At 33.2% G+C, this 12,914-nt stretch overlaps 1 protein-coding gene across 1 annotated transcript; it reads right to left on the bottom strand.

The window, feature by feature from the left end:
• Positions 1–796: 796 nt before the first annotated feature.
• Positions 797–11,631, bottom strand: LOC114053661 (olfactory receptor 8K3-like). Its single transcript, XM_027876777.1, has 2 exons — positions 11,616–11,631; positions 797–1,704 (listed from the first exon to the last, which is right to left on the bottom strand). The coding sequence occupies exons 1-2, from the start codon at positions 11,629–11,631 to the stop codon at positions 797–799; spliced, it is 924 nt and encodes a 307-aa protein (XP_027732578.1).
• Positions 11,632–12,914: the final 1,283 nt, after the last annotated feature.

Raw genomic sequence — 12,914 nt, 5'->3', positions numbered from 1 at the left:
AGATTTTTGGGATATCCAGTCTATTCCTGCATTTTTTTCCATACTATTACAAGAATGAAGAATCTGTGACTTAAGGTGGGGGAAGAGATGAAAATGTTTTTCAGGAATTTGAGAAACATTATAAATATTAGGAAATTACTTTGTCTCACTTTCTAGAGAAGATTATGAGAAATGACTGCAAGTCAGTGAGGAGGAAATTGAAGACATAATAAGGATAAAGTCCTTAGCAATAAGATGTATTTGAAAGCAGATTAGCTGCTGTGTCTGATAGTGTGGGACTCATGCAAATATTGTCTCTCTTAATAAAATGTAAGTTCATTGATTGCAAGAAACATATTTCAAATTTTATCTGTTTAAATCCAATGCCTAAAACAATACTCAATGTCAACATTTTATAAATGCTTGATAAATTATTTTCCCAAGCAAGAAAACTTCTACATTAGGCTGTTTACTATTGTAGAATATAATGGAATAGACTGTTTTATGTATATATGTTGTATTAAATCTTCTAATAGGTCTATTCAGTTAAATGGTCCATTAAATTAGTGTTTATTGGTACTTAACGATAAAATGAAAACCTAACAACCATCAAAAATCATTCTCTGCATATTAAGATATATATATATATATATATATATATATATATATATATATATATATTTTCTCTAAAGGATGACAGAATAATCAGGGAGAAGTTGGCAAAGATGAATTTAATTTGTCTAAGACAAATTTGCTTGCTTACAATAATACAACAGAAACACACTATACATTGGGCATTAAAGAGGATGCTTATATATCATTTTTTAAAGAGACTTTTCAAGGCACCTTTTACCTCTTTGTTCCTCAAGCAGTAGACCAAAGGATTGAGCATGGGGATGACCAAGGTGTAAAAGACAGAAGCAATCTTGTCTGTGTCAAAGGAGTGGCTAGACTGGGGCTGCAGGTACATGAAGAGAAGTGTCCCATAGAATACAACCACCACTGTGAGGTGAGAGCCACAGGTAGAGAAGGCTTTGTGCCTGACCTCAGAAGAATTCATCCTGAGGATGGCAAGAATAATGAGCATGTAGGAGATAAGGATAACCAAGAGGGAAGAAACAAAATTAAATGTGGCAAAGACCATAATGATTAGTTCAATGTCATTTGTGTCTGAGCATATAATGGACAATAGAGGGAGACCATCACAGTAGAAATGTCTTATTACATTTGATTTACAGAAAGATGATTTAAAAAGCTTTATTGTGACCAGCAGGGATACGGTGATGCTATAGAGGTATGAGATAGCCACCAAAATCCAACATACTCTGTCTGAGACAATGATCATATAACGGAGGGGCTTACAGATAGCCACATAACGGTCATAGGCCATGGCGGACAGGATAAAAAGTTCACTGGTGATAAAAATCACAAAGAAAATTAGCTGTATTGCACATCCACTATAGGAAATGATATTTTTCTCCTTGTTGAAACCAGCAAGCATTTTTGGCCCAATAGCTGTGGAATATCCAAGATCAACAAATGCCAGATGCCGGAGAAAAAAGTACATTGGGGTTTGGAGGTGGGAATCAACACTGGTTAGGATGATTATACCCAGATTTCCAAGAGATATGGCCATATAGTTGAATAAAAACACAAGAAAAAGAGGGCCCTGCAGCCCAGGATGGTTTGTGATGCCCATGAGAATGAATTCAGTCACCTGGCTCCCTGAGGTTTCGTTCAGCTTGATCATTTCTTCCATACAAAGATCATAATCTGAGAAGAAAAGGAAGAATCCTTCTCTGAAGAATGTCTGAATATATAATGAGGCAATTGGTGGATAGTGATGTCTTAGAGAAAATGAGCAGGGATTTTCCTACATTATTTCACTGTAATTTTATTAATTTAGTTTCCATGTGGTGAATTAACTCAAATTGAAATCATATCATCTCTTATTATTTCATATCATATCATATCATATCAGCATCCTGTCTCCAAGAAGAAAATGAATATTTTTTTAATTTTACAAAATAGAGAGTGAATATGAAACTACACATTCTCCAGGGGTGATACAGTAAAACATTATGAATATATTTTAAAATATTTTAACTAATTAATGAGTCAAAGATTATAATGGGATACTAATACAGGATAGAATATATAAAATTACCTTATGGAGGAATTGTGAAGCAGGTATAATGTTGAATTTGAAGTTAAGAAGACATGTGCTTAAAAAAGCATATCCAATATATTTCCAAGTAACCCTTTGTTAGTCATGTAACTTACTAGTTGTTGGACCAGTGTCTATAAACATGCAAACATGCACTATGGCTGCAAAGTGATGGCCCATGCCAAGAGATTCAATTTACTTTTTCAGAGTGTCCTACATCTTCAAAAGCAAAGGTCCAGTGTATATTGCAACCTCTATCTCATATAGTCATTAATTGTATGATACCCAGGGAGACTCCATATATCTATTCACTCTCTTTAGTCTCCCTTCCCTTTGACTTTTCAGAGAGAAAATATTTTTCCACCTGGATTACGAAAGTGAACTAGACTAACAATTTTGAAGTTTTTAATGTATTTTATTCTGAGACTCATGAAAAGACTTTTTTTTAAAAATACTTCTTCTTCAGATGATAATCAGTTGCATAGCAATTATCTCAAAGATCACTGAGAACCCGTATGTGATTATCTATGAGTGTCCCATGACAAAAGCACTTTGATTTCTCTGATTCTAAAAAAAGTTTCCATGGCAATTGTAACAGTTTGGAACTTTCATCTGATGGCTTACTGGAAGGATTTTATGCCATTTCAATTTGAGGGGATTCATTCCATGCCCCTAAATTGTCCCATTTACCCCCGCAGTAGGCACAGTGATCACCTTTTTAATCTGAGTTACTTAGACTCCATACTTTTTTTGATACATGCTACACTGATAAGTTCACAAACAAAGAATAATATTACCTGCTTATCTGTAAGGTAGAATCTTTTGTGGTTTGTTCATGTTATCTCTTGTACCAGCTGTTAGATTCAGACTTTATGGTTTTCTCTGTCCCCATGAGGCCATATCCTTGGAGCAATGGGGAAGTTTAATGAACTTCACATAATCACATCATGGAAATTGCCTAAGCAGAAATAAGTTACACTGCTCAGTGGTTTATCTAATTCCATGAAGCACTTATTAAATATCTCCCATGTTCCAGACTTTCTGTTTTTGGGTTATATCTCATGGTCACATCAAGCCCAAGTACAGTGCACAGACTTGTGGAAGTGGTCTATAGCCAATCTTTCTCTTTTTTTTAACTATTCCTATGGATGAGGAATATCTAGCACCCAGAATAAAACATAAAGTTGAATTGGCAAGGTGGAGAGTTTTCTTTTGGGGATGAATCCTTATGATAGATGGGTACAAATAGACTTAGAACTGGGTACCCAAAAATAACTAGGGAGAGATGAACAGGTTGGATTGCCTTCAGAGAATTATAAGATCTTTTAGTTTGAGCTAGTTGGGGTTAAGGATAGATCGCTGGATCTGAAGTAAGGAAGAACTGACATCTAATCTACCCTCACACATCAACTCTTTGACTTTTGTCAAGTAACTTAACCTTTTTCTGCATTTTTTATGGTAAAATTGGACTAATAATAGAATCTACATGCCAGTAATGTCATATGGATAAATTATGAAAATAAAGTCAACTAAGTTGAAATAGAGAATCAAAAACTTAAGGAAGACAATAATTTCTTGAAAACTAGAATTGGGCAAGGGAAGCTAATGACATTCTAAAACACTAAGTAATAATAAAACAAACTCAAAAGAATGAAAAAAATAGAAGAAAATGTGACATCCCATGAGAAAAAGCTGATATAGAGAACAGATCAAGGAGAAATAATGTAAGAATAGTTGGACTACTTGAAAATGATGATTAAAAATAATCTTGACAAAATATTACAAAAAATTATGAAGGAAAATTTCCCTAAAGTTCTACAACAAGAAGGGGAAGTAAAAATAGAAAAAAAAATCTACTGATCATCACCTGAAAAATATCCCAGCAGGAAAACTTACAGGAATATCATAAACAAGTTTCAAAACTCCGAAGATAAAGAGAAAATATTGGAAGCAACAAGAAAACAAATTAAAAATATCATGGAGCTACAATAAGTATTACACAAGACTGAGCAGTTACTACATTGAAGGGCTATAGGTCTTGGAATATTATATTTTGTAGAGCAAAAGAGCTGGGGTTACAACTAAGGGTAACTTACCTAGCAAATTTCAGTATAATCCTGAATAAAAAAAGGACATTTAGCAAACTGAAAGACTTTCAGGTATTTGTGACAAAAACAGCAGAACTTAAAGGAAAATTGACATAGATATTCAGGAGATATATATGGAAAGCATGAAAGATCAGTTACAAGGAACTCAGTGAGGTCAAACAGTTTACTTCTTATATGTGAACATATTATCAATATTCATGACTGTCATTGTTATTTGGGTAGTTTAAAAGAAAGACTTGGGCTGAGCTGAGCATGATGGGGTGATTCTTGAAAAAAACTGTGTAGAGAGAAAGAAAAAAGAATGATTACCCCATATAAACAAAGCATTGAAGGAAAAATTGATACAGAAGAAGCTAGTAGGGGAGAAGGTGAATAGTGATGAAACCTAACTCTCATCAATAATGGGTTAAAGAAGGAACTATACACACACACACACACGCATACATGCAAACATACATACACATATATATCTATGTATGTATACATATGCACATATACATATATAGGTATAAAAGTCTTCTAAATTAAGAAAGAAATAAAAAAGCAAGGGGATAGCATAAAGGGAGAGAATAAGAGAGGGAATCTTAAAGTGGTGGGTAGGTTAAGGAATAGGAGGGCAAGGTAGTAGGTAGAAGTAAAGCAGAAGAGTGAGGAGGAATAGGAAAAGGATGAGAAAGATAATAAGGGAAAATATAAAGGAGAAAAATACAGAACAAATAATCATAGCTTAAAATGTGAATGAGATGAATTTACCCCCAAAAATGGAAACTGATAGCAGATTAAAAAGAAATAATAACTCAACAATATGTTGCTTTTAGGAAATGCTAAAAAAAGAGAGATACTCAAAAGATAAAATAAAAGTCAGTAGTAAAATTTATTATGCAAAAAAACAAGAGTAGTAATCATGATCTCAGACAAAGTTAAAGCTAAAATAAATTTAATCAAAAGAGAGAAATAGGGAAATTACACTATGTGTCTTCAATATTATTCAATATTGTTTTTGACCATTTAAAATAACTGGACAGTATAAAATACCTGAAAGTATATCTGTCAGAACAGACACTGGAAATATATAAACAGAAATGTAAAGCACTTTTTATACCAATAAAGCCAGATCTAAGTAATTAAAGTCATATTTTTTTCATGAATAGGTAAAACCAATGTAATAAAAAAAGACAATTTTACCTAATTTATTCAATACCATTCAATAAATTACAAAAAAAACTCAATGTTATTGAGTTAGAAAAAATGATATCAAAGTTTATATGGAAGAACAAAAAGTCACAAACTTCAAAAAAATGAGGGAGAAGATGTAAAGGAAGTAGATTTAGCAAGTATAAATGAACATAATATGGTCTCATATATATACACATATATATATGTATGCACGTATAAGGATATATGTGTATGTATGTGTATGTCCATTTATATATCTAAGTATATGTGTGGATGTATGCATGCATGCATGCCTCTGTGTGTGTGTGTGTGTGTGTGTGTGTGTGTGTATCACTGCTTAACTGTAGATTTCATTAGGGTGGTAGGGAGGGGAACATAAAGTAAAAAGAACACAGCAGAGAATAAAAAAAAAATCCTACAATGAAGCAAAGTAAAATTGGGCAGCATTAAAAACTATATGTAGTATTTATTATATAGGTTACCTTGAAATGGAAATTTATTGTTTTATATTGAATTGTCTCTTATGTTTTGCTGTGTATATGGCATTTTTTTCTTTTTTCATTCTATATTTATGTTTAAAATAAATTTGAAAACCAAAAAAAAGAAAAAAATGACTTATGCAAACAAAATCATGAAAAAAGAGTCAAAAACTTGGTAAAGGAGGCACCAAAATACTGAATAAAATAATACCTTAAAAAACAAAATAGGCCAAGTGGTAAAAAGGAAAAAAAGAGTTACAAAAATTCACTAGGAGAAGAACTCTTTAAAAGGCAATATTGGTCGAAGGGAGAAAGGCATCAAAGTTTCACTGAAGAGACTTCAGAAAAACCTGGACAAACTTACATGAAGAACCAGGGGAATGTTGTACACAGTAACAGCCGTATCGTGCGATGACTGACTTTGATAGAATTGTCTTTCCTCATCAATGCAAGGATCTAAGACAACTCCAAAAGAATTCACAATAGAAAATACTATCCACATCCAGAGAAAGAACTATGTAGTATGAATGCAGATGGAAGCATACTATTTGCTCTCCTTTTCCCTTATTGTTTTCTTTTATTACTTCATCCTCATGGTTCTTCGTATTAGTTCTAATTATTATTTACATTATGACTAATGGGAAAATATGCCTAATAAGAATGTATAGGTAGAGCCTATGTCAGATTGTACACTCTCTTGAGGTGGGGAGAGATAGGGGGAGAAAATTTTAAACTCAAAATCTTATGGAAGTGAATGTCAAAAACTATAAATTAATTATTTTTTTAGTTACTGAAGGAAAGAACTCCATAAAAATAAAAATGGTCAAATGGAAAAAAAGGTACAAAAGCTCATTGAGGAAAATAATACCTTGAAAATTAGAATTTGGCAAGGGAAGCTAATAAATCCATGAAACATCAAAAAAAGTAATAAAATAAAAAGAATGGGAAAAATGTGAAATATCTCATTAAAAAAGCAACTGATCTGGAAAACAAATTGAGAAGAGATAATCAATAATTATTAGACTACCTGAAACCTGTGCGAAAAAAAGTCTAGACATCATCTTTCAAGGAATTATCAAGGAAAATTGTGCTGATATTTCAGAACCAGAGGGCAAAATAGAAATTGAAACAATGTACCAATCACATCCTGAAAGATATCCTAAAATAAAATCTCCAAGGAATATTATATCCAGATTCCAAAACTTTCATATAAAGAATAAAATACTGTAAGCAACAACAACAACAACAAAAATCAAATATCATGGAATAGTCAGGATAACACAAAATTGAGCAGCTTCTACATGAAAAATCAGAGGGCTTGGAATATGATATTCTAGAAGGCAAAGGAGCAAGGATTACAACCAAGAATCACCTACCTAGGAAAACTTGGTATAATCCTTCAGGGGAAAAAATGGATCTTCAATGAATAATGTACTTTCAAGGATTTCTGATGAAAAGACCAGAGCTGAATTTAAAAATAAATAAATAAATAAATAAAAGACTTTCAAGTACAATATTCAAGAGAAGTGTAAAAAATGGTAAACAGGTAAGAGAAACCCTAAGGAATTCAATAAGGTGAAACTTTTTACATTCCTACATGCAAAGATGGCACTTGGAATTCTCAAGAGCTTTCTCATTATTAGGGAAGCTGGAAGGTGTATGCATAGCTAATGTGTGTATTATGTACTTAATCAGTTAAACTAATTTACCTCTCTAATTATTACTTGGTAGTAGATTATTTTGCTAATTACCACTTTGTAGTTTAGTTTGAAATCTGATACTGCTAAGCCACCATTATCCACTTTTTTACTGATTTCCTTAATGTTCTTGAACTTTTGTTCTTCTAGAAGAATTGTGTTATTATTTATTCCTAGCTATGCAAAATACTTAAAATATTTTTAGGTATGATACTTAACTACTAAATTAATTTAGGTAGAATTGTTACTGTTATTTTTTTGGCTCAGGCTTCCCATGAGTCATTAATATTTCTATAATTGTTTAGATCTGTCTTTTTGTGAAAAGTTCCATCTTTTGAAATATCAACATTTCGCAAGTGGTATTTTAAAGATTTAGAAAATGGAACACATCGGTGTCAAAAGAACTGACTCTGATTCTAGAGTCTATTCCATTTGAGGACATTTCTAATTGTGTTGTATGTTAATATTGGTTAATGGATAGAAGAATTGTTTGACTGAGTGAGAAATGAAGGAGGTAGATCCAGTCTAGTATCACGGAGATATATGTAAGTAAGATGAGGAGGTACTCAAATCCATAGCCCTAAATCAAGGTAGTGTGGGAGAAGATGAATGATTCAGACAATAAAGTATTCTGATGTGTTCCATGACTTTCACCCAATCCACTCCATGAATTGAAAAGAAGTGATATCCTTTTTGGTAAGTAGGCTCCCCTCTTATCTAAATTTTTTGTACTTAAAGAATTTGAAGACACCATAATGCTGACCTCATCTAGACGCCCCATTCCACTACTTTTGGTTAATATATGTTTAGTGTGAGATCTATAACTTGTTTCTTGCCCCATAAGGGTATTGTTTCTTCTCAGCATTAGGCTTGTATTGATTTCTCTTAGTAGAACACACATTTTGTCAGGCTGTTTTGTTATTGCCTTTTAATCTCTAGGACCTACCCTGGTCCCCAGCACACAGCAATTGTTTAATAAGAGTCCACTAAGTAAAAGTGAATGGGAAGAGTTTATCAAGAAGAAAAGATTACATATGATCTAGAAAGAAACAAAAGCAATAGGGGAGACAAATGAACAAATGGAAATGGATGGAAGCTCCCAAGAGGTATTAGTTTCATTTTATGAATTAATATTATTTTCCCAAATGACAATATTTATAATACAAATTGTAATGACTTTTGCTTATGTTTCTTCCTGTTTCTAATTAATAATAAAAAATCATGTTTAAAATGAAAAAAAGTTCCAGGTTCATCTGTTTTTGTAAACATAAAGCTAATTTTCTTACAAAATGTTCCCTTATGCATTGAAGCATCATTTCCCTAGGGTATGGTTAGGAAATGAGTAATAGGATTGGTAATTGTAAGTTCTGACTTACTTGTGGTATTGGAAAGCATTGAGTTTTCATAATGATCTGAATGATTATCAAGAACTGCCTATAATTCTGCACAGAAGTGCATTTAACAATACTTTCTCATTATATGTCTTATCAGTGAATTAACACTCATGAATAAATAGATCCCTATCAATTTCCTACAACAACAACAAAAAAAATGCAGTCCATCTAGTTCCTTCCAATAGTAAGGAGAATTACTTGGGTTTTTTTTTCCAATTTACAAATTATTTACTTTATCAGTAACCACAATTCATATCAAAGTATACACATTGAAAACATGAAACAGCAGTATTAACATCTAATGCAATTGTTTAAAATGATCATTCTAGTAATGTCATCACCATCCATACATATTTGCTGAGCCTTTCCAATGTGCCCATCCTTGTTGAATCCCCATCCAACAAGCTTGCAATATCCTTGGAGCAATAGCATCCTTTCTCCATCACAGTGATTTGGCACCTATGAGACTAAATGAAAGACAATTATGTGATGAGTGTTGCATAGTGGATGGAAGGCTGGTGTTAGAATCAAGAAAATGTAAAATCATGTTCTGGCTCTAGCACATATGATCACTTCCATGATCTTCATTCATTCCTTTCTGTATTCATCAATTTTTCATTCTTGTCTTTGTATGCCTAGTGTCTATCACAATGTAGATGAATAAATATTTGCTTCTTATGGATTACTTGGTCGACAGAAATACCTATGGAAAGTACCTGATCTTGTTCTCATCCTTTTTTTTTCATGATTTGTCTTTTATATTTATGTTCTAAATCCACTTTGCCTTTCTTACAGAGTATGGTATAATAATACATTATTTTAGTATAGTATAATAGTATAATACACAACAGTATAGCAATAATAATACATAACATTTAAATATTGCTTGCTTTGTGACAGGTATTGTACTAAGTGTTTTACAACTTTTTGAGTGGGGAGAGAGGGGGAAGCAATTGGGGTTAAGTGACTTGCCCAGAGTCACACAGCTAGAGAGTGTCATGTGTCAGATATAAACTCAGGTCCTCCTGACTCCAGGGTTAGGTCTATATCCACTGCCCCATCTAGCTGCCCCCAATTATTTTTTTTCATTTGATCCTCACAAGAATCTTGGGAGGTATGTGCTATAATTATTCCAATTTTACACAAAAGGAAACAGAGGCAGAGCTTAAAATGCTTCCCCAGTGTCAGAAGAACTGAAACATTCTCAGGCTGAATTTGAAGTCAGTTCTTTTGTGACTTGAGGTCTGGTGCTCTATTCACTCTGTTACCAAGATATCTCTGTATAAGATTTTAGTCTCCAACTAAGTTCTACCAAAATGCTTTGTAGGGCTCCCAGTACTTTTTTTTTTCCCAAGAAAGGACTTCTCATTCTAGTAATTGATGTTATCAGCTTTAGTGAACAGTGGGCTATTGAGTTCAATTCTTTACGCTTACAGCTTACGTAGGATTTTTAAATGATTCTTTCATACTTTAACCAGTAGTGAATGATCTTGATGATTTTAGCCCTTTGGAAAAAAAGAGAGTCATTCACATATTCCTTCATCTTCCACGTCCATTGAACTGTTGATAACACTCCAGGAACAGCGACTCTTCTATCCACAATCTGCAGCCCCAAACCACTCATTCAGATATGAACAGTATGAGGTGATCTACTAAATCCAAGAATGAGTTTTAGATTATAGTTGTGGCTACCTGACTGATCTTTACGTCCTCAAATATGTCATGCTCCTGTAAAACCAGCTTTTTCTCAGGACAACAGTGAGGCTTTTATTGGGGGAAAAAAAAGGGACTTGACTAGAAATCTTTTCTTTTCTACCCAAACTTCCCCTTGGGTCTATATTTAGTTGAGAATGGATTGCTTTGTTGTGTATAAACTTTTGTCAATTTTACTAATTTAAATTTACTAATACAAAAACAAAATTTACTATAATTTACTACAAATTTACTAATGTTGAATTTGTCAATTTGCTAATATTAATTTTACTAATTGACAATTGTTAAATTTACTAATTACCACAAATTTACTAATTATTTTGAAAGCATTAATTTCTCAAGTATTTATTTACCCTTAAACTTTTAGTTTAGATTGCCAGTTTTTCTCTTCAGATATGCATCTAATTTTATCCTTGATAATTTTGTGTGTAAAATATTATATTGTCACATATTCCTCTGTAAGTCATGTATATGATGCCATCTTGACATTGTTAGGCACTGGAGAGTGATGACTCATTCTCAACTCTGTTGTACCTCACCATGCCATGATTGATATTGGCCCCTCAAGTCCTGAATGAAATTTTCTGTGTGAATGGTTTCCTTTATGTCTCTCCCCACAATACCTGGTGAATTTCAGATTTTGGTACTCTTCCTTTCTTATTATTCCAGGCACAGAGGTCCTTCACAATTGTATATCATAATAGTGGTATTGAGCAAAGCTAGTGCAAGAAGTGAATGTTGCACAGTATCCTAGCTGTGACATCTCCAACACCAGGATAATTGGTCCTCTCTTGCGCTTCAGCTCCAACATTTTAAATAATGTGGCCCCCATTCAGCATAGAACATGCTCTCCTTTATGAACTATGATTTCCAAACTCCCATTAGTTTGTATATTTTCTTACTGTTTTTTTTCTCCATATCAATGCTTCCAGAGTCGTTGACTATCTATGGGATTTTGAGGTGATGAAGTATTACCTATGAGGAGTAGCCTCTAAAAATGGGACCAAGCATTATGCTTCTGGGAAGTCATTGAGCTCCCAGATATGGTTGTAATTCAAAGAAAATGGGAGAAGGTTTAGAAGATCTTTCTCATTACTCAGGTGTTGTATTGACAATCACGTCAGAATACTGTGTTTAATGCATACACACATCGCATTCCCATTTTTATAATGATAGGTTCACTTTAATCTGAAATTAAAAATTACATCTTACATCTCAGTCCTTGCCCATCACTAATAATATTGTTAGTTCGGTGGAAAAAATTATATTTTACATAAGATTCCAATATCTTGAATATACTGAGAATGCCTCCAGTATATAGCAAAATCTAATTGGTTTAGGTATTGAAAATTAACTAGGAGGAGGCTCCCAATGTGTATGACCTCAAAATGGTAGAGTTTATCTACATGACCAAGTCAGATAGAGGTTTCGTGTTTGAGTTCATTCACAACTTCATTAGCATGGCTCAGTGAAAAGGAGAGAAAGCACATTCAGCTCAGTACCACAATGGCAGATTTAGGCTGGCTAGTGGTGGTAACCCGTGAAAGGCCAAGTGCTGAAGGTTTGGGAGATAATTTGAGTCAGGCAGTCCTTTTATATGACTTGAGTATCATTTTCTGATCTAGTATATGGACAACTAGCCCTGTTTCAATCATATTCCCTGAAGTCATCTCTCAGAGGATCAATTACTGTGGAGAATGGGTCAACACTTCTCATGACCATGAGTACCTATAGATAACCACCTTTCAATAATAGTTAAGTAAACTGAAGTGCTCTGAGAGAGGCAGTAATGTTTGAGAACCAGTTATATTTTTGTTTGTTTGTTTTTTCCCCCTCTATCGTCCCAAGAATCACACTTGGAGTTACAAATTGGGTTTTCCTTCAGTACGTTTTGTAACCACAACTATTGACCAAGAGATGAAATTTATCCACTGAAACTATGGTTCAATCTAAGAAAGATATATAAAAATGACATGAAAGAACAGGTATTATCACATGCTTTTCTGCTGTATTTTTAAGTATTCCAAAGCCTTTCCATTTGACTTACAGCTGAAAAATTATTTTGGGATTGTCTTTCCCTATTAAGATATGAGTTCCTTGAGGGTATGGATTGTCTTCCACTTTGATTGGTGTCCCAAATACTTAGCCCAGTGTTCTGTGTAGAGTAAATGTTTAAAAATTTTGTTTTCATTAATTCATCC

The sequence above is a fragment of the Vombatus ursinus genome, unplaced genomic scaffold, assembly GCF_900497805.2.
Source record: "Vombatus ursinus unplaced genomic scaffold, bare-nosed wombat genome assembly UNPS02004175.1, whole genome shotgun sequence".
NCBI classification, from domain to species: Eukaryota; Metazoa; Chordata; class Mammalia; order Diprotodontia; family Vombatidae; genus Vombatus; species Vombatus ursinus.
The sequence above is the reverse complement of the archived record's forward strand: the minus strand, read 5'-3'. Positions and strand labels throughout refer to the sequence as shown.